At 37.5% G+C, this 23,454-nt stretch overlaps 1 protein-coding gene across 5 annotated transcripts in view; it reads right to left on the bottom strand.

Annotated features, from left to right (window-relative positions):
• Positions 1–11,161: 11,161 nt before the first annotated feature.
• The window catches only part of LOC118576037 (zinc finger protein 431-like), a 29,533-nt gene continuing 17,240 nt past the window's right edge, over positions 11,162–23,454 (bottom strand). For 2 of the 5 annotated variants that reach the window (XM_036176445.1, XM_036176448.1), the window contains exons 2-4: positions 15,649–15,775; positions 15,389–15,449; positions 11,162–14,223 (exon numbers count right to left, since the gene is read on the bottom strand). In XM_036176445.1, coding sequence (XP_036032338.1) covers positions 12,801–14,223; positions 15,389–15,449; positions 15,649–15,775 — 1,611 coding nt within the window. In that variant the 3' untranslated portion in view covers positions 11,162–12,800. Of the gene's footprint in view, positions 14,224–15,388; positions 15,450–15,648; positions 15,811–15,939; positions 15,992–16,935; positions 17,662–23,454 lie in introns of those variants that run through there. The other 3 variants (XM_036176443.1, XM_036176446.1, XM_036176447.1) reach the window with 3 other exon arrangements.

The raw sequence follows: 23,454 nt of genomic DNA, 5'->3' as shown, positions 1-23,454 counted from the left end.
ATGATTTAATAATGGTATTATTTGAGTAGTAACATTCAGAATTTTTAATTTTTTTTTTTTTGAGACAGGGTTTCTCTGTTGTAGCTTTGTGGCTTTCCTGGATTTCACTCTGTAGATCAGGCTGGCCTTGAACTCAGAGATCCACCTGCCTCTGCCTCTCCAGTGCAGGGATTAAAGGTGTGTGCCACCACCGCCGGCAATAATTTTTAATTTTTAAAAACATCTATTTATTTATGTAGTTTTTATTTACACTTATTTTTGTATGAACACAGATTTAGCAAATAAGAAAAGAATTATTTTCAAACATTAAACTAGATTTTCTTTTGTATGTACTAAAATTGATTAAAGACTTTTACAAAATATAATCCTAAATGTATCTGTTTGTGAACCATCAGATCCACCTTAAATTCTGTTACAAAACATGCACTTTCTAAGTAGTTCATCAGCCCTTTTAGTTATAATTAATTCAAGAGTTTTGGACTATTTCTTAAGAAGAACAGGAACGCTGGTTTTTGTATCACTTCTTACAAGCCTGATTATTTGGATCCAGGACTTCTCAGAGTATTTTACAATTCTGCCTTTCCAAAGAGTAACGTTTGCAACTTATGAAGATCCTACTCTGCAGTGCATTTTCAGCAAGCCAATTAATCCTTAAGGTTCTGCTTTATGACTGAGCATCCATTTGGATGGACTGCTACATAGCTGTTTCCTCTAAGATGATGCATCTTCTCATGGAGAGAAGAGGAAGGCTCTTCTGTCAGGAAGCTTAAAAGTCTTACTAGTTTCTGAAAGTTGCGCAAGTCACAAGGCATCTGTACAAGGTTAGGTAAGTGGTAACATTGCTATGGAGAGGAGGCTAGGTGGAATAGCTGCCTCCAAATGTGGCAAGGAGTTCCAAGCATGCTAACTTCATGAACCATCCTGAATAGTATATGGGCATTTCTGTAAGGGGCTCCTGTGAGTCACAGCTCACTTATGTTACTGTAAATAATACCAATATAGTCACTGGCTCAATAAATGATGCTTACATGGGATAGTTTCTCTGCTCTGTCATCAATGCCCTAGCTTGGGTGAACAGATATATTTGTTTATGTGTCCCAATGAACATATGATATAGAAAGGCCTTAGGATATTTATGCTAGCACCAAAGGCATTGCTAATAATAGGTTCTTTTACCTAGAGAAGGCATGTAAAACAGCCACAAGCAATATAGTTCAGAATATATATATGTGTGTGTGTGTGTGTGTGTGTGTGTGTGTGTGTGTGTGTGTGTACACATATATTTACAGGTATTTATATATTTATATATGCTCATAACTTAGAATCATTTAACACTCATGAAACCTATTAAGGAGTTTGTGCTGCACACACACACACATATGATATATATGAATGATAGGAAAACAATTTCTTCTTAAACTGTATTTCAAAACATTTAGTCTAAGCCAAATACATAGTGATCACTACGTTTTCATTTGTTGTATATAAAATGTTGTTCTTTGACCATTTTTATTTACACCCCACAATTAAATGCCTTTCTTCTCTGATGCCTTTTAGACTTAACATCTGTCCAGGTCAGAAATTCTTCCCTGAGCTATAGTCACTTGAGGAGCTGGATTATCAGATATCATCCATTTCAGATATATTGACATCCAGTTTTTTTTAAAAAAGATTTATTTATTTATTTATTTATTTATTTATTTATTTATTTATTTATTTATTATGTACACAGAAGAGGGTGCCAGATCTCATTACAAATAGTTGTGAGCCACCATGGGAGTGCTGGGTATTGAACTCAGGACCTCTGGAAGAGCAGTCAGTGAGTGCTCTTAACCTCTGAGCCATCTCTCCAGCCCTGACATCCAGTTTTTGAGTTTGATTCATTCTCAAATTTTTCATCTAGCTACTTATATTTTGTTTAAAATACATAAAAAACTATTTAAAATGTTTTTAATAAATATAAAATATATTTAACATAAATATATTGATGTAATTTATATAATTTTATCCAAATAAATTTTTTCAAATAAATACAATCTATAACATATAGATTTTTTTTGCTTGTCTTATATTTGGTTTACTTTTTTTAAGGTTTATTTATTTATTATGTGTACAGTGTTCTGCCTGCATGTGTCCTTGCAGGTTAGAAGAGGGCACCTGATCTAAATGCAAGTGGTTGTGAGCCATCATGTCGTTGCTGGGAATCAAACTCAGGACCTCTGGAAAAGCAGTTGGTGCTCTTAATCACTGAGCCATCTCTCCAACCCTTGGTTTACTTTTTAAATAGAACTCTAGTCCTAGATACTGAGATCCACAGGTATGCTGCATAGACATGTTGAATTCTTTGAATGGAAGGAAATAAGATATCCCACAAACAACAACAACAAAAAACTCTGGTTCCTACTGTCTCCATTTTCTGCATTACTAAAGTCAATACAAATTAAGAACTCTTCTTAAAAGCCTATCAGAGAAATCAGAGGCTCTGTCTACCAAAGCCTCCCACAAACCCTAGACATATTACAATTTACCTTACTTTTTCTAATTCTCTGTGTAGCAGCAGGTAATGAGGAAACTGTCTGAACTATCTTGTCAAATAGATTAACAAGTCTCTTTCAAGAAGCAGGTCATACTCAAGAGGAAATGCTACAGATGCCTACCAAGAATAATCAGAGCAGGCAACCTTAGTTGTTTCCCTGGTACCTAAGACATATCCTTTGTTGTTCAATCTTAATTCCACATAATGCCCAGGGGCTGCTAACCTTAGCACAAAAAGTGGACAATTCTCCCAAGAGTCTTTGTTTCTTGATTTATACAGGCTCTGCAATAACATAAATTTTGATTAAATAAACTTATTTTGCTTTTCTTCTGTCAACCTAACTTTGGCTATAGAAGGATCAATGGTGACTCTTGTGATGAGGAGGAGATGTTACATATGTTTCTACCCTTTTATGTTTTTATCATAAATTTTGGAACATCTATGTCAGTCTCTGAGTCTGGTATGATGTATACTCCATTTCTTCTGACTTCACGTTTTGCCTTATATTATGCCTATAATTTATTAGTTTTAAATTTAAACAGGATATATCTGTAATGAAGACTTAAGTATCAGAGGTTTACAATGAAGATTTAGGCTACTTTGTCTATGACTTGTACTGTTAATATTTTCCATAGTTTAGTTTCTAAATCGTAGGGTTTTTTTTTTTTTTTTTTGCTGTTTTCTTTTTATTTTGTGGGTTTCCCAAAGAACTCCCTGAATGGTCTCTGTTGCAGTTCTCTGTTGTTACCACTGTTTGGAACTCTGTTAATGTCCTGGGGAGGAAAATTTGCATGTGCCCAAGATTAAATTTGGTTTTCTTATTGGGTATATATTCCATATGGTATTTAGGTGTTTCTTAACTCATTTCTCCATTAAGCATTGCTAGGAGGAGGAGGCAGAAGCTGACAAACAAGACTTTTTCTAGGTCAGATAAAGTTCCTGGAAAGAGCATCTTTTGATGACAAGCTCTGTTTACTGAGAACACTTTGTGACATTCTCAAGTTGCTTCTCTCTCAATGCTTTTGCTGGAGCACAAGTGTTTTTATCTGCACTCTCATCAGTGAGAACATTGTGAAATTCTAGTAAACCCCATGCAGTTTAAAGACTTTATAGCAGAGCAGCGGCAGCAATATGTCAAGATAACAGACACTCAACCTTCAGCAGTTGCTCACTCCTGCTTTCACTTAAATACTCTTGTCAGCTGTGGCTCCTGTGATTCTGCTGCTGCTGGCCTAATCTCAGTGATGATGTTGTATTTGCTCATCTTTCTATTGTCTATTTGGTGAATGTTTCCTATGACATCAATTATCTGGTGAAATTCAGGAAGGAGGATGGACACAAGATGAATATTTTTGTTTGTTTTAATATGAAGTCAATAGCAATGAATTCCATTTTTAAAAGTATTTTTAAGTAGAAATCAGATTCCCAAAGAGTATTACACAGGATGTAATTTTCCTTGGTATAGAATTTAAGCAATTCAATAAAAGCTTGGATGATTACCTTCCTTTACAATTTCATTTTGTTTAGTTTAATTTTACCCACAAGATTTTTACTCAATTATATGTATGAAATCTTTCATTTATGAAATTTCCATGAAGTTCAATTATAAATATTCATAACACTTAATAAATTATATGTTATATATGTCATAGTATTATATTTCATGGCTTTTTATTTTCATTATTACTTCAATTTTTGTTAGTTCTCCCTAGAAATATGTCTGTAGGAAACCTTAATATATACTTGTTTATATGCATTGGCTGTAATTTATTAAGCAAAGGGTCTTATGACCCTGGTATACTTAATTGGTATACTTTAAAGTGAGGGCTTGGACTATGGTTACTTGGCCAAGTGCACTTGGGCAGAACATCCTGCTGGCAGAGTATATGAGAAAAAAGAGCTACATATTTCTCAATTCTCCCTCCTCAAGAGTACCCTGCTGGGGGTAGGGGGGGAAGTGGGAGTAGTCTCCCTCAACTAGCACTGGAAACAGGAACCCGGGCTTTGGCAAATGGAGGGTTAGAGGGCCCTGTGGAAAGTTAGAGCATGTCTGGCTATAGAAATTAAAGTGGGAAAAATCTTTTGGGGCAGTAAAGCGGGCTGGATGATGCCATAGTGAAAATGCAGTGTATATTTCTCCTTATCTAGGTTTCTTTCTTTTATCTCTATCTTAAAATTATGTCTATAAAAATTAAGAAAAAATGTAATGTAGTGTAGTAATATAGTGTTGAAAAATTAGAGTAAAACAGAGTAAGAATATTGGGAAGAAAACTTAGAATAACATCAATAACATCAACATAATTCTAGTATAAACCTTACTAAACAGATTTACAGCTAGCATGACTATTTACTATATGTATTTACACTTCTTACAACTTAAATCACTATAGATATTTACAAACTTACATTAAACATTAAGATTTACATTCAACATTTGCACTCACATTCAACATATACTTATTTATACTTCTTACAAACTTATGTTCATAACAAAACTCTATAGGGCTATCTTAGCAAATATCCAGAAGAGAATTCTTAACATTCAGTAGAGGTTTCTTAGCTAAGCTATTCACAAGACAAATACTTTTAAGAGGTGGGGAAATTGTCTGAGAGTTTGGTGATGAGTGAGAAATGTCAGCTCTAATAACCCTCCTGTAGAGGAACTGGAGTGAAAGGCAGCTAAACCAATATCCCTGATACTGAGGTTCCATCGTGCAGTCTGTGGATAGTAGGAGAATAAAGAGGCAAATCATTTCTAAAGGTCAGAGTTTATAGTAAAGTTCAGAATTTATAGTCAGCTTTGATATTCTGAAAGTTCTCCTGTCAGTTGAAAACAAGAGCCTATTTTGTCAATGGCTGTCCCTAAACCTTACAATTTAGTGAGTGCTATTGCTAAACAGTACTTTATGCATTCCAGATCTTTTACAAACTCTCTATTCAGAGCTATCTCAGTTTGCAGCAAACTCAAAAAGAAAGAAAGGAGGATGAGGAGAAAACTTCCTTAAGGAACATTCTGTTTCTGAATTGCTCAGCTAGCAACTCCACAGCAGTCAGTTTCCAATCAGGAGAAGATAATTGTCTAAGTTGGAGTGGGGTTCCAGATCTGCAGCTTTCAGCAGATTCCCCTGTGTACCAAAAACATTGCTAAAACTTCATCCCAAACTCCTCAGCAGTCTGGGGGCCTCCTTGTTCTCCTACTATCCACAGACTGCACGATGGAACCTCAGTATCAGGAATATTGGTTTAGCTGCCTTTCACTCCAGTTCCTCTACAGGAGGGTTATTAGAGCTGACATTTATCACTCACAAACTCTCAGACAATTTCCCCACTTCTTAATTTTTTAAAACTATATTAGCCATGAGTTCTTTAACAATGCTGATGTTTCTGGTAGACTTTTATTAGCCCAATATTTCTGGCAAGGTTATTTGTTCAACAAATTGCTACTGTTTAAAGGAGCCCAAAACATAGATGTTGTTTCTTGAAACACATCCTTCATTAGCTTACTCTGAAGAGGAACATATTCATGATTCATGATTTAGTATTTTTACTTCAATCATTAGTTTCTCAACCCCTGATGTAACTTTTACTAGTAGCTGTGATATACTCTGACCATGGGTTATGTAACTCAGACTGTAGTTGCAGCTTTCCAACCTTTAGTGCTTGGTACATTTTCTTCTTCTCACAAACAGTCACTAGCACGCATTCTGTCTTAGCACTGATTCCTTATAGGCAAATTTCAAGTAATGCAACCATTTTGTAAGACAGCTACATTTTCTGAAGTTCCAGTGTATGAACTGCTTTCCCTGAGTTTCTTAAAGTTTTCAAAGTGACTTGTTGATAAACAGCATTAGTATTTGAAATGTCTTCTGAGAGGAAAGCTGTTTGTCTATTCTTAGTTTTATTGGGAAGTAAAGCTAAGCTTTCTAGCAGTGCTTGGGGGAAAAAAAAGCAGTTTTAAGCTGAGCATTTGAAAGTTTTTGTCCCAGTTTGTCTGCCTTTCTCTGTACCAACTTGCCTATCCTGTCTTGCTTCTACACTCTGTATTTTCCAACATGCCTTTCTCTATAGCATCACTATATTTTGGCCTTCAGTTCCCAAGCTGCCTATCTCATAATGCCTCTTGGGTCCAGGAGCAAATGTCTGGTTTTCTCTACAGGATTTGTTTTCCTGTATTTTCAACAGATTTGTTTTTGTTTGTTTGTTTTTTCAAGACAGGGTTTCTCCATGTAGTCCTGGTGAATGTGCTGGATCTCGCTCTGTAGATAAGGCTGGCCTCAAACTCATAGAGATCTGCCTGGCTCTGCCTCCTGAGTGCTGGGATTAAAGGCACCACCACTGCCCCGCTTCAACAGATTTTTGAGTCAAGATTTTTTGCTTTTTAACCACAGGAGATTGGCAGATTTCTGTACTCCCTGAGTTAGCATTGCTAGGTCTTTTTCTTTCCTGATATTGTCCTTGGAACCGAGTCATACCTGCCTGCTAAAGAATATTCTGGCAGGTCCTTTTGTACCCAAAGTAAAATTCCCTTGTGGGTTAGTGGAAGAATGATGCCAGGTGGTGGGGGCACATGCCTTTAATCCCAACACTTAGAAGGCAGAGGCAGGTGGATCTCTAAGTTCAAGGCACCTAGTCTACAGAGTGAGTTCAGGGACAGGCTCCAAAGCTACACAGAGAAACCCTGAATTAAAACAAAAACAAAAACAAAAAACACCCAAAACAAAAACAAAAAAATGAAAGTACTTAAAAAAAAAAAAAAAAAGCTTTTCACAGCCCTTTCATAGAGACCTTTTCCCAAATAGAGCTTTGTCTTGTCATAGCTCATCTCCTCCACCAGATACACAGCCCCTGATCCCACAACCACCACAGGTGTAGCTCAGGTTTACTGCCTTCTCCACATAGCAGCCCCTCCAATCAAGGAGGAATCTGCCTTGTTCAGCTCTGCAGCTCTCCACCTGCCCAGCACTTTCCCAAGCTCTGAGTTCTTGCTGCTGTTTTTCTAATATTTGCTTGAAAGAGACAGTGCTAGCAGAGAGAATTTGTCTTGTTCCAAACGATCTTTTCATTTTGTTTTGTCTTCAAGCAAACCACAGGTGATTTCCAATACTGGTATCTCCTGGTGAATTTACTTTTTGCCTTTACAGAAAGAACAATCTCTGAGAAGCAAAGATCTGAAAAGCTTTTTAGTTTTTTAGGGAGAGATTAAGTTTTTCCCTAGAAAGCTTTCAGTTTTTGAAAGAGAAAAACCACAAAGTTTTCCCAAGATCAAATGTAAACTAATTCTGTTTGAACAGTATTGTACAAGGTTTCTCAGGCACCTTTTTTTTTTTTTTTACAATATAGAATCACATACATACTGTTTTTCACTATTTGCATATCTGGTTCCCTAAGAGGCTAGATGAATGCACCAGATTTTCAGGATCTGGAAATACAAGTAGTTTTGACCAATATGATATGGATGCTAGGAATCAAACTTGGGTACCCAAGTAGATCAATGACCAATTCTCCAGGTCCCAAATATGTCATTAGAATGCCAAAGATGAAGATGTCCCCCTGCTCCTTCTATCTCTTATCAATTAAAGGTAAGGAAAGTCCTCTCTAGATGGTTGTCTAAGGATTCAATGGATTTTTATACCTCTGTGAATGAACACTACATTTCATTGTTAACACAGTTCTCTTAGTGTGATTAAAGATAAAAAAAAATATTTTGTTGAAACCAGTCCAAATCCAGCCATATTATATTGGGGAAAGTTCTATAATCTGAAATATGTTTTTTTCTTTTTGGAATTTCTTGAGACAGATATGTTCACATAGCCATGGCTGCCCTGGAATTCATTATGAAGACCAAGCTGGACTCAAACTCACAGAGATTGGCTCAAAACAGTCTTTCAAGTGCTGGGATTACATCCATGCTGGATCCAAGTCCAGCTGAGGTATGTGTTTTTAAAGGAACTATCACTGAATCAGAAAATAAATGGATAAAATAAGATTGATAAAGGGACCATCACTGTTTCAATGAACAGTAATATTTCCTGAAATGCTATCATTTAAATGGACAAATCATTTCATAGTTTACAATAACTGAGTTATTTTATGCTTTTTAATTTCACCCATTTAAAAATGTCTGAACTGTGTTTGTGTGTATACACCTGTGCCATGACGTGTGTGTGGCAGTGAGAGGACAGCTTACAGTTGTCTATTTCCTACCTCCCCTGTGTGAGTTCTAGTGAAGAAACCTAGGGAGTCACTTGGACGCAAGTGACCTTAATAGCACTTATTCAGGTTTAAAAATTATTTATCTATGTACTGATGTAGGAGTGTGCATATGCCACTGCCCCAGTGTAGAAATAATAGAAAAACTTGTAGGAGTAATATGGGTTACTCAGAGATAGAACTCAGGTCATCAAGTTAGTACAAACTTTAATGAATGAGGAAATTCTCTGGCATCAATTGTGGTTCTGAGAAAGTGTTATCAACAAATGTTTATTCCTCAGAATAAACAAATTAGAAAATGTATGGTCATATAAATATTTTTATATGCAAAGAGGATTTATTATTCAAATTGTCCTGTTTTTCTCTATCATTGCATGAAATTCAAGTTTACAATCTTAAAAGAAGACAATAGTTTATTGTTGTAATATGTCTACTAACCTTATTTGAGCACCAGTGAGATGGCTCAGTGGAAATGTCTGTGGCTGGAAACCTGATCTTGATCACCATATTATGAGGACAAAAAGTAGAAACCACAAAGCTGTGTTCTATTTCCTCCTATCTGCCATGGGTCTACTAACCCATAATCACACTATACATACACCATAAATGTTTGTTACAAAATAAATCTTAGTGCCATTATATTACACCTCTGGATAATTCCCTTAGAAGGCAGTACTTGAAAGTGAAATGCCAAGTAGTTAACTAATGGGGACATGGAGAAGCAAGAAAGACCAAATTATGTGTATGTATGTATCTACATAATATATGTGTGTATACCTATATATACACATATATAATGTGTGTATATCTATAAAACATCAAGCTTTAATATGAGATACAAAGTTGATTGCTGATTATCCTACTTTATTATATTTTTTTTACCAGATAAATAAAAATATTGCTTTGAAAAAGAAGAAGAGGGGGGTCAAGATCATGATTGGGAAACCCACAGAGACAGCTGACCGGTGCTAGTTGGAGCTCACTGACTCTAGACTGACAGCTCGGGAACCTGCATAGGACCAAACTAGGCCCACTGAATGTGGGTGACAGCTATGTGGCTTGATCTGTTTGTGGGGTCCCTGGCAGCAGGACCAGGACTTATCCCAGGTGCATGAACTGGCTTTTTGGAGCCCATTCCCTGTAGTGGGATACCTTGCTCAGCCTTGATACAATGGGGAGGGGCTAGGCTCTCCTTCAACTTGGGATGCCAGACTTTGTTGACTACCATGGGAGACCTTACCAACTCTGAGGAGTGGATGGGGGTAGAGCAGGAGGGAGGTGAAGAGGCAGGAGAAGGGGAGGGAGAGAGAACTGGGGTTGATATGTAAAATGAAAAATAAATAAATTAATTAATTAATTTAATTTAAAAAAGAAACTAGCTTCAGAAAATGGAATATAAAAATGAATAAAAATACTTTGTTCATAATTTTATATGGATATGTTGAAATGGAAATATTTTCATATGTTGGATTAATAAATCATTAAAATAATAAAAATACTGCTTTGAAGACACACATGAGGCATATAATGTTTCTTATATTCTCTTCTATTAAACATATTAGCATTGTTAAATTGTGTTGACAAAACAGCACATGTTGGGAGTACATCATCTATCTACTCTTGTCCTGGTACTCAGGAGGTGGACACATGAAGATCATTAGTTCATATATATCCCTGAATCATTATTGACATCCAAGCCAAGCTGAATAATAAACAACAAAATCTCAACAGAATTTGGAAAATATGAAAAACAAAACCAGGAACAACAACCCACTACCATTTCACAGACATCATTACTTGAAAAGTATGACCGAACAATGCCTGATATTTCAATAAGCAATGGAACACTTTGATGATGAGGATGCCATTCAATAAATTGCAGCAGAAAAATACCTATCACTAAGTAAAAGCACAATAGAAGATGAACAAAAACCCAAAAAGAATATAAAGACCACAAAATAAACTTCACTAAATGGATATGTGGCACACATAGCACACTTTTTTTTTCTCAAAAGTTTCAAAATAGAAACTACAATGCAGTGATATCCAAAATCAGGCTTTTGTGAACATGGTAACTTACTTCCTTCAAGGATACAATGAAAAATAAATGAAACATGATTTATTTTCTTGAAGCTGAAAACAAGTGTGATGTCCAAATCGTTTACATGATTAGGGTTTTTCTATTATATACGTTTCTCCCTATTTCCTGACTTCAAATGACAAAAGTAGACTGAAATATTTACAGCACTAGATATATGGCTGGGCAGTTAGATATGTTCATTCATAGGAACAAGGTCTGATTTTTGACAACTCCCAGCATTTCCTGCTACATGATTACCCAAAGGATTAAAGCATGCACACTCACATACCCACATAACACACACTGACATCACATAATTACAATCAAAACAACTCTAAAACAAACCATTTTTTATTCATGAATGATTTTCTTTTGGAAGCATTCATTCTTGTAACACAAGTGGTTGAAGCATCTAATGGCTTACTTAAAGAGTTTTCTTCACCATGAATTGGTTCATGTAACAAAAAGCAACATTTAGGCATGAAGTCTGAGAAATCAATCCTTCTAAGTTGGTGGTTTCATTTGGGAGTATTCAGGAGATGCTGCGCTGCTGAAGGAAATATGTCACTGGGGATAGGTTTTGAGAATTTACATCCATACACTATTTCCAGTTCCCACTCTCTGCTTCATGCTGCAGGTTAAGGATATGAGTTCTTAGCTTCCTAGTTTAGCTGCCATGACTGACACTTACTGCCATGCCACTTTCATGTTATTCTTGTATCCTTCAGGAACCAAGGGCCAAATTAAACTCATTTATAAGTTATATCACAACAAAAAAAGGAGTTAATACAAATCCATAAAAGTTTATACCTGAATTAGTTATTTCATGTAATTGAAGAGAAGTATAGACTCTAAAAGGGTTACATTACTGTTTCATAGTGCAAGTGTTAAAGCTCTGGCGGGAAAGGTACTCTGACTATCAGAATCATGCCATACCTACAGCTGTGAAAGGAAGGTCTCCTGGATACCTTTAGCTCTGAAGAGAAAGGAACCCTGACTGTTGGAAGTCAGGCTATACCTACAGCTGGGAAGGAAAGATATCCTGGATACCTGCTGCTGTAAGGAGAATGGTACTCTTTCATCTAAGTTCCAGGCCAAATTGTTACTTCTCTGCTTCACTCAAGGGAAAAGTTGTTACTTCTGCTTTGCTCCTTTAAGGGAGTTTTCCAACAGAGGTGTCCATTGATTTTCTGCTCCAATGCAATACTGAGTTTCTGACCTGCTCCAGTGAAAGGTCTTCACCCAAAACTTATTTAACATATTTATTTGGGAGGAAGGAATTTAGGAAAGTGACTGCCTCTGCCAGGATGGTAAAAGGTAGCTGCCAACTGAACAGGCACAGGGCTTGAACAATCTCAAAGATTGACTTGATTTAATGCTCAGGGATTGGTTGGTATCAAGCTCAAGGAATGGTTGGTTTTGTGCTCAGTTGGTCAAGGGTAGAGTGTGTTTCTTTGGCTCTGGTTTCAGGTCCAAAATGTATATTTTTTTCACTGACCACTTAACATTTTGGGTTTGGTTTCAGGGTCAGGGTGTTTCCATCACTGGATCTTGATTCAGGGACAAAGTGTGTCTCTTTGACTCTAGTTTCAGGGTTAGAGTATGGTTTTGGATCTGATTTCAGGGACAAAGAGTGTGTCTTTCACTGGCTTTATTTTCATGGTCAGGGTGTTTCTGTGGCTGGCCCTTTTACCCTATACATAAGCATTCATAAAAAACATAAATTCATTTTTTGCATGAGTTTGCTTGTGCAAGCAATATAAAAAAGGACACCATAATTATTGCACAGATTGTTAACATTGTCAAATATTTTTCTACAGAATACACACTCCTGTGTAACTGATTATAAGTGTGTTGGATAAAGATTGTACCAAATACTTTATAATAATAAGATGCCCTCAGTATCTTTTTCAGAGAGCTGAAGACTATTGTAATATGGAAAGGCTTTAACAGATTGATTGCACATAAAAAGATTTACTCCTGTATAAAGTGCAAAACTTTACCACTATGACTATATTTATAGGATTTCTTTGCAGTATGATTTTTCTCATGATTTTGAAGATTACTCATACATGCAAAGGCTTTACCACACTGATTACATTCATATGGTTTCTCTCCAGTATGTGTTCGTTTATGCCTTTGAAGATGACTGTGTTGTGCAAAGGCTTTATCACACTGATTACATTCATAGGGTTTCTCTCCAGTATGTGTTCTTTCATGCGTTTGAAGAGTACTGTATTGTGCAAAGGCTTTACCACACTGATTACATTTATAGGGTTTCTCTCCAGTATGTGTTCTTTCATGCATTTTAAGAGCGCTCATGTAGGCAAAGGTTTTATCACACTGATTACATTCATAGGGTTTCTCTCCAGTATGTGTTCTTTGATGCATTTGAAGACCTTTGTGACATGCAAAAGCTTTATAACATTGATTACATTCATAGGGTTTTTCTCCAGTATGTGTTCTTTGATGCATTTGAAGACTTTTCTGGCACGCAAAAGCTTTATCACATTGATTACATTCATAGGGTTTCTCTCCAGTATGTATTCTTTTATGAATTTGAAGAGCATTGACATATGCATAGGCTTTACCACACTGATTACATTCATAGGGTTTCTCTCCAGTATGGACTCTTTTATGTGTTTGAAGATGACCACGAGATGCAAAGGCTTTACCACACTCATTGCATTCATAGGGTTTCTCTCCAGTATGTGTTCTTTGATGTATTTGCAGATGACTTGGACATACAAAGGCTTTACCACACTCATTACATTCATAACTTAACTCTCCAATATGTGTTCTTTTATGCACTTGAAGATGACTGTGACATTCAAAGGCTTCACCACACTGCTTACATCCATAGGGTTTCACGCCAGGATGTTTCCTCTGATGCCTTTGAAGATGACTCTGTCGTGCAAAGGCTTTATCACAGTGATTACATTTATAGGGTTTCTCTCCAGTATGTGTTCTTTTATGCACATTAAGATTACTGACATAAGCAAAAGCTTTACCACACTGATTACATTCAAAGGGTTTCTCTCCAGTGTGTGTTCTTTGATGTATTTGAAGAAAATTGGGTTGTGAAAAGGCTTTATCACACTGATTACATTCATAGGGTTTCTTTCTGGTGTGTGCTCTTTGATGTATATAAAGAACATTGAGTTGTGCAAAGACTTTATCACACTGATTACATTCATAGGGTTTCTTTCCAATACGTGTTCTTTGATGCATTTGAAGACTTTTGTAACATGCATAGGGTTTACCATATTGATTACATTCATAGGGATTCTCTCTAGTATGTGTTTTTTCATGCATTTGAAGAGTACTGTGATGTTCAAAAGCTTTAATACATTGAGTATATATTGAAGGTATCTTTCCAGTTTGACTTCTTTCTTGCCTGCAAGGATAATGGCACATGTAAAAGCATTATCTGTGATGGTAAGATCCTTTATTTCATGGCTCATGTTTACAGTATCTTTTTTCTATATGAGATAATCATCTATTTGAAGAGAACTGGAAAAAAATCAAAGTTTTAACATCTTTATTGCATTAATAAATTTTCCTATACTGTGAGTCATACTACATTTGCTAAATCAATTATGACAAACAGAAGTTTTTATACAGTCCTAGTACTCATAGGACTTTTCTGCAGTATGAGTATACTGATGCATTAACAATGAACCTGGAAAACCAATTACTTGTATATTGAAATCAAATTCAACAATTATACACAATGTGGGGATTGCTACATATCTTCTAATTGTTCTGAGAGGTATGTTATGTCTTTCCATAGCCCTATGCTCATTTGATTTGCATCCAGAGTGGCATATGATATACATAGTAAAGGAATAATAACCAATAAAAGTTTTCCACATTCATGCCGGGCGGTGGTGATGCATGCCTTTAATCCCAGCACTCAGGAGGCAGAGCCAAGTGGATCTCTGTGAGCTCAAGGCCAGCCTGGGCTACAGAATGAGTTCCAGGAAAGGCACAAACCTATACAGAGAAACCCTGTCTTGAAAAAAAAAAAAAAGTTTTCCACATTCAATTCATACAGTTGGACTTTTTGTACTCATAAGCTTGTAGCATAAGAATTAAGGATTTTTTCATAAGAATTGCCTTTTGATTCTTAACTCTAATTGTCTCTCTCACTAAACAGCACAGTCACAACAAGTATACGAGTTACACTAGCTTTACTATGGACTATTTTCTTATTAGAAAGCTTTGAAGATACACTAATCACTTTTTCACTGTGTATGCCTTTTGTAATATGAATTGTATGAAATAAATGGATTGACAGTTTCACAGCATATCTTTCATAGTGCTATGATTCATATAGTGATATCATTTAAGGCATTGTTTTCTTGACTTCTTTCTTTAAAAAATGCTTTGCAGATGCAATTCACCTACCTGAAATTGAGGTATAAGGTTTTGTGAGAATTTAATAATTATCAATGCACTTTAAGCTATGCTTATTTATACTGTGCTTTTGTTTAAAACTTCCAGTACACATTATAAGTTCTTCAGAGGCACATTTGTATCAGCTTGCACATGAAAATTACCTTTCATGTCTTCTAGAACTTTGACAATGTTCTTCAATATTATGGTCTTCCCAACTGTATCCTAAAATACAGTACCAGAAAAAATGTATATTATGTCATTGAAAACTGCAAAAATTTTAGTTAATATCTTCAGTGAACCTTAAATATGCCTGTTTTATTCAGCTCATTCTTGTTCTTTCTCAATAAAATTACAGAAGGGCATCAATAACCAAGGAACAGTTGTCACCTTATTTTAAATCATAGTGAATATTCAGTGTTACCTATAGTAAGAAGGTTCCAATAGGTCTCCAGCATCACATCTTTGTAGAGATTCTTCTGGGAAAGATCCAGCAAAGTCCACTCTTCCCAAGTGAAGTCGATATGCACATCATTATAGGTCACTCCATTCTAAAACATCCCATACATATGTACAAAGTATGATACTGAAATTGTTAATGTATGTACTTCATTAACAATATAATCATATAATTCTTGTGATCCTCATTTCCTAAAATAGCCATTATAATGTAATCAACAAATCAATTTAGAAGGAAACTGAATAGGAAGGTCACCTCTGTCATTTCTGTACTCTTTGAATGGGATATCATCTTGCAAGAGAAATACCTAATAACAAACAGAGAGACAAGTAAACAGATCAACAGTACAGAGTATACATGAGAGAAGTTTATGAACAATTATTACAAAAAAGAAAAATAAGATGGACAAACGGGATGTATTGGCTCACACATTTAATGCCAGCACTCAGTAGGCAGAGGCAGGTGCCTCTGAAAGAAGTAGGGTAAGTAAGGAAGAAGGGAAAGAGATAAATAAAACAAAAGACCTTTTTGAAAAAGACATGGATATTTACTGTACTTTAATATCACAAAAATACACTCACACACAAAGAGACACAAACACACACATAGAAAGGGGAATGGAGATGAGGGAGAGAGAGAGGGAGAGAGAGAGAGAGAGAGAGAGAGAGAGAGAGAGAGAGAGAGAGAATTAAAATGGAGTTATTCTGAAACAGAACAACAATACTTCTACTGGACACCAGAGGTAAACAAATAAAACTTCTGTGCCCTTTATAAGTTACTTCTTGGAGTTCTTGCTAATGAGGTCCCCCAAATTCCCCAAACATTACACTGTATTGCTATTGCTGTTGGTTATCCCCAAAGACACCATATGTTTGAGTCATAGAGCATTCATGGCAAAGTCAAAGTGGTAAAGAAGTAGAAGCTTTATCCATACTAACTTGCTTTCATAGTGATGGAAGGTGCTATGCATGCTACTGAGGGAGATAAATAAGCATCAGTCAGGCCCAACTACAAACACTTCAAGCTACAATAATGACTGGCCTGGCAAGAACTGTTTACTGGTGTAATAGCAGTACAAATATCATAGGAGTAAGCAACCACTCCCTGACTGTATCTAAGTCCCTCTCCACAAGATGAAAAAAAATGCCTGGAACCATTATCAGACTAAGAACTTAAGAACAGAAAGTTCATGGGTCTTAGAGATGAATGCATTACTATTATGCTGCTAAGTGGACACAGAATTAAACTTACCATTATATCCATAGGTCAATGGAACTCCCATCCCTCAACTTACATGCTTCTAATTGAAGTAGATTGTAATTGACATGGTGATATATATCTGGCCAAGGTGTAAAGAATAAGTGACTAGAAATGCTCAGTGTTAAAACAACATATATAGCTCAATCCCCTCCTAAGTCTCAGGGATCATTGTGAATGATGTGGCAGGAAGAGCATAAAAGGCAGAGGTATGATCTGTTCTCTGAGACTAAATCTCTTATGGCTTGTGCTCCAACAGATCACCAGCTGAAGCCTCACTTCCTCCTGCCCTCTTGTGAATCCCACAGACCATCCTCTCCAACCCTCCTTCTTCCCCCAACCCTTTGCTACAGCCCAGCCACCAACACCAGCAGGCATTCCCTATGAACACAAGCATAGCAGACCAATAAATCAGGCAACATGCAGGTATCACACTATGGAAAAGCCCCAAAAGGGAACAACAACCAAAGAATATAATACCCATGCAACTTAACAAACCCAGGAATCAAGACCTAGACCTATAATCATCTCAAACCTGGATGCCTAGATGATAGTATAAAAACATACTCAATAGCAGCCAGGGAAATAAGTCTCCACCAGAATCCAGCTATCCTAGCACAGCAGGCCCTAGGTATTCCAACATGGCCAAAGGACAAGAAGAAGGCCTTAACACCAACTATATAAAGACAATAGAGGTCCTTAAAGAGGAATTGAATAAATCCCTTAAAGAAAGTGAGGAAAACACAAACAATTGGAGGAAATGAATCAATCCTTTAAATAAAGCCAAGAAAAAGGAAACAAACAGTTGAAAGAAATGAATAATACTGTTCAAACGCTGAAAAATAGAAACAGAAGCAACAAAGAATGTTGTTGGTTGTTTTTGCTCTTTTGAGAGGCTCACCGCCCAGCTCCCAAATAAATCACACATGGAGACTTATTCTTACTTATAAATGCCCAGCCTTAGCTTGGCTTGTTTCTTGTCAGCTTTTCTTAACTTAAACTATCCCATCTACCATTTGCCCCTCAGCTATTACCATTCTCTTCTGCATATATCACTTTCACCTTTACTCCATGGGTGGCTGTGTGACTGGGTGGCTGGCCCCTGGTGTCCTCCTCCTTCTCTGGCTCCTTGACCTTTTTCACCTTTCCTTTCTCCTGCCTTGTTATTGGTTCTTTAGCTCTTTCTTAAGCCATCAGGTGTTTTAGACAGGCACAGTAACACAGCTTCACAGAGTTAAACAAATGCAGCATAAACAAAAGTAATGCACCTTAAACTATTGTTCTCCAACATTTCCCCTTTGTTGTCTAAATAAAAAGAAAGGATCTAACTTTAACATAGTAAAACTATATACAGCAAAACAGTCATCAAGTAAGAATTACAGTTATAATATTCTGTGCATCTGTAGTTAGAATATTCAGAGAAAATAATGCATTATCTATCCTACCTCAGTGAATCCAAACTTTCACACCCAATTTACTTTCTATCATAACTAATGAAAACTGTAACTATAACTATCTGGTATTCAACTCCATCAAAGACCCAGAAGGATGTATTATTATCTAACAACAGAGATATTTGGCTTCCTGGACAGTCACCCAAAGTTTCTCTGCAATTATTGGGGCATCTACCTTCAGCCTACAGGCACAGAATATCTGGCTAACTTTTTAGTGAAACATGAAATTTGAAGGACTGTCTGCCTTGTATTGGCAAATTTTGACAGTCATTTTCTTCTGTGAAGCAGGAATTTGGAAGGACTGTCCTAGCCTTAGCCTGGCTTGTTTCTTATCAGCTTTTTTTTTTCTTTTTCTTTCTTTTTTCTTTTCTTTTTTTTTTTTTTTGACATAGGGTTTCTCTGTATAGAAGCTCTGGCATTCCTGGAACTCATTCTGTAGATCAGGATGGCCTTGAACTCACAGAGATCCACATACCTCTGCCTCCCAAGTGCTGGGATTAAAGGCATGCACCCCATGGCCTGGCTGCCAGCCTTTCTTAACTTAAATTTATCCCATCTAGATTTTGCCTCTTGACTTTCATGTTTCTCTTCTGTATATCCTACTTTCACTTTTACTCCATGGCTGGCTGTGTAGCTGGGTGGCTGGCCCCTGGTGTCTTCTTCCTTCTCTGGATATTTTCTTCTTTCTCTCTTTCTCCTTCTATTTATACTCTCTGCCTATCCTTTCTCATGCATCACTATTGGTCATTCAGTTCTTTATTAGACCATCTGGTATTTTAGGCAGGCACAGTAACACAGTTTCACAGGGTTAAACAAATGCAGCATAAACAAAGGTAACACACATTAAAATAATATTCTCTGGGCTGGAGAGATGGCTCAGAGGTTAAGAGCACCAACTGCTCTTCCAGAGGTCCTGAGTTCAATTCTCAGCAACCATCTGTAATGAGATCTGGCACCCCCTTCTGTATGCATAATAAAATAAATAAATCTTTAAAAAAATAATAATATTCTCCAACAAAAGAAAATAGAAAGTGAGGAAATTCTGGAAATGAAATGTTTAGAAATGCAAAAAGGAACTACAGAGGCAAGTTTAACCAACAGAATAGAAGAGATGGAAGAAAGAAAGAATCTTGGAAATTGAAGATAAGATAGAAGAAATGGATATATCAGTCAAAGAAAATATAAAATCCCTCCCAAAATTCCTGAAACAAAAAAATCCAGGAAATCTAGCATATTACAAAAGAACAAATACAAGAAAAATATAGAGAAAAAAGAAGAAACTCAGGTCAAAGGCACAGAAAGTATGCTCAACAAAATAATAGAAGAAAATGTCACTCACATAAAAGAGAGGCCTATAAAAGTAAAAGAAGTATATAGAATATCAAATAGATTGAATCCAAAAAAGTCCCCTTATCACATAATAATCGAAACGCTAAAAATACAGAACAAAGAAAGAATTTTAAAAGCTGCAAGGGAAAAACATCAAGTAATACATAAAGCCAGACCTATTAGAATTACACTTGATTTCTCAATGGAGACTCTAAAAGCCAGAGGAGTCTGGATACATGTGCTATAGACTCTAAGGAACCACAGATGCCAATCTAGACTACTATACTCAGCAAAACTTTCAATTACCACAGATGGAGAAAATAATGTATTCCATGATAAATCAAATTTAAACAGTATCTATCTACAAATCTAGCCCTACAGAAGGTGCTTCATTGAAAGAACATTTCAACCCATGGAGGGTAACTACACCAATAAAAACACAGGAAATAAATAATCTCACACAAGCAAAGCTAAAAGAAGGGAAACTGGGAAACTAACACTTGTGTGTCTATTTGTCTATCTCTGTCTCTGTCTCCCTGTCTCCTTGTCTTTCTCTTTCTCTCTCTCACACACACACACAAATGAATAATAAGAACAAAAACAATATAACAGGAATCAACAATCATTGGTCACTGATATCTCTCGATATAAATGGTCTCAATTACCCAATAAGAAGATACATACTAACAGAATGGATATAAAAACAGGATCCATCCTTCTGCTGCATACAAGAAACACACCTCAACATCAAAGACAAACATTACTTTCTGGTAAGGGATAGGAAAAAGATATTCCAAGCAAACAGACAGGAAGCATGCTTGTCTAGCCATTTTAATATCTATCAAACTATGCTACCACCTGTAAGGATTCTGTATATGTGCAGCTGGGGGTCTTGTCTGGTGCCTTATTACATCATCAGCGGGCGACTGCACCCCAGCCTAAAAGCCAGATGTGCAACCCCACATGCTCTCTCAGTCTCTCTCTCCAAGCTCTATCTCTTGCTTTCTCACTCTCCTTCTCCTAATAAAGCTCTAAAAGGTACCACTGGGTTCTGTCGTGACTGTGACCTTTCTGCCACTGACCAAACCAGTGCCATATACCCTTTCAATGGTGGCATGCCATAGGATAGGAAATTCTGCACACATCGGCGTCCAGGGCAGAGTGTTGTTGGAAGGACCTGCCCAGCTGCCACCATCACCGCAGCCACCACGGTACTCATCGGGATGTTGCTCCTGCAACTGCCTCTGCAGTGATGTCCTGCCATGTCCTGCCATGTCCAGCCACTTCTGCCACAGCAGCTGCACTGTGCCAGCCTGACCTATATTCTTCGTGATGGACACATCAGTGGTGGTCCTCAGCTGTGTACCACAACACATTCTATCTTGATGATATAAGGAATATGCTGTCCAGCCCCCACTGGGGGGGGGGCGTCTTGTGGGTATGTATGCCTCAGCCCTTATCCATAACATGATGGCGGTTTGGGGTAACCTGTGATGATTCATAGATCTTTCTCCTTGCCTCAGGAATGCCTGGGATTGAAGTCTGATCCCGGTTTGTTATTTTATTTTTTTTATTTTTCTCTGGGCTGCAGCCATGGGACAAAAGGGCAGACAGCATTAAATCTGGCCACATAACAGCTTCATGGGAACTTCTGCCAGCGAATGGGCAAATAAAAAGAGTTACTTTATTCCCAAGTTTTCTGTTAAAGCTCTGAACCCTTCTCCCTCCCCATTTCTGGTGTTTCCTTTTTCTCTGCCAAGTGCAACCATTTTTGTCTGTCTGACCTCCACCTTCCACTCTTTGGCAGTGGGAGGGCTCAAGTGGGCGGACTCTGTACTGTTGTGTGGGCCGCTTCTGTTGACTCTCACTTTAACTCATTCCCCTCATTCTCAAGCTGTGTGAGAAGCACAGACAGGTCTGCAAGCGGCTAAGATCCAAGCAAATAAGTTTACAGTAGTCAGGATGGCTCTTAAGCCAGAAATCAGCTTATAGCCTCAGGCAAGTCTTCCCAAAGGTTCAGTTTATAGTCTGCCTCCTGGCAGATCTTCCAAAAAGCCAGCAATCATCAAGGAAATACAAAATTCAAGACACGGAGTAAAATCCGTCTCTTATTCCCCAGACCTCCCTGACTAAAACTTAAGCATCTAAACAAGGCTCTTGACCCCACAGGCAAAAGGGTCATCTGTGTCATTTAAGGTGTGCCAGGGAAGAGATCAAAAGCCCAAAAACAAAATTGCCAATTGCTGTCACTCGCTGGCTCCTAAAAGCTGTTGGGTCCCTGTTTTAAGTGAGAAAAATGGCCACAGGCTATCGAGTGCCCTGCCAGACCATCAATAGCCTTGTTGAAAGTGCGGCCTAGAAAGACAACAGGTCAGATGACTGTCCCCAGGCACCAAGATGTAAGGGAACATCAAGCTAAGACCTCCAGCAGACCTAGGCTTGCAGGGAAGCAATCCATTTCTTTCCTTCTGGACACCAAAGCCACTGACACAGTTCTGGGAGTTTGGGGATGTCATCTCTCCTCATTTCCCTATTCTCAGGGTAGGGAGGACAGCCTTACCCACCTCACCAGATTTAATTGCACTTTTAGACTTACTTAATGGGAAAAGATTTCCAGCTAAGATAGGAGCTTCCATGTCCTCACTCCAGACTCACCCACATGTGCTTACAGGGTTCTGATCTTTGTCTTGTCCCTAATTCCAAAGAAATAGGTTCTCATGCACCACAGCTTTTCTCTTCCCAGTTCCCTGTTCTAACTCACTGTTCAGCTAATGGTACAGGACCACCACAGAACTGGAGTCCAGAGATCATCAAGTAAGAAACTGTAACAGCTAAAAGGTATTTACACCCCCAGACCCAAAAACGTCTAGGCTCTACAAAAACAGACTTTAATATAAACATAAATTACTGTGAAATGCTTTTAACAATTGATCACCTGTCTCCTGGATGCCAAACAGGTAAATGAAACAAGTGCCTTAAAATAATCTGTCACTGATAAAGCTTAACATGTTCCAATCTCTCTGTCTCTCCCATTAACACTAACCAACATAAGCAGAGTACTAAACACCACAAATGGTCACTAATCTTCTTATGGCTGCTTCTTTTTCTTTTTTCTTTTTTTCTTTTTTTGGTTTTTTGAGACAGGGTTTCTTTGTGTTGCTTTGCGCCTTTCCTGGAAATCGCTTTGGAGACCAGGCTGGCCTCGAACTCACAGAGATCTGCCTGCCTCTGCCTCCTGAGTGTTGGAATTAAAGGCATGCACCACCACCGCCCAGCATCATGGCTGTTTCTTAACATGGTTCAAAACTTTCCCCAAGCTCCAAAAACCAGCTTAAATCCATCTGGACAGGTCAGATCTACTTCAGGCTTTTCCTGTCTCATCAGCATCCTGTCAGATACAAAAGCAGCCAGAGTGACAAGCCAAGAAAGGTGCACAGCTCCAGGATGGACAGCCCATCATCCAACAACACCTGTCTACCTCAGAAGACCCCCCTTCCCTATTCCCCCCAAGAGCCAACCAACATCCACCAGTCAGCTAGAAGCAGTTTTTGAGAGAAACAATGTCCCTATTTATTCCCATTTACTGGATTTTTTAATAATAAGCAAAAGTCTGGAATGTAAGGATTCTATATATGTGTAGCTTGGGGTCTCGCCTGGCACCTTATTACATCAGCAGCAGGTAACTGCGTGCCAGCCTAAAATACAGACATGCACTCCCATGCGTTCTCTC

The sequence above is a fragment of the Onychomys torridus genome, unplaced genomic scaffold (assembly GCF_903995425.1).
Source record: "Onychomys torridus unplaced genomic scaffold, mOncTor1.1, whole genome shotgun sequence".
Classification (NCBI taxonomy): Eukaryota; Metazoa; Chordata; class Mammalia; order Rodentia; family Cricetidae; genus Onychomys; species Onychomys torridus.
The sequence above is the reverse complement of the archived record's forward strand: the minus strand, read 5'-3'. Positions and strand labels throughout refer to the sequence as shown.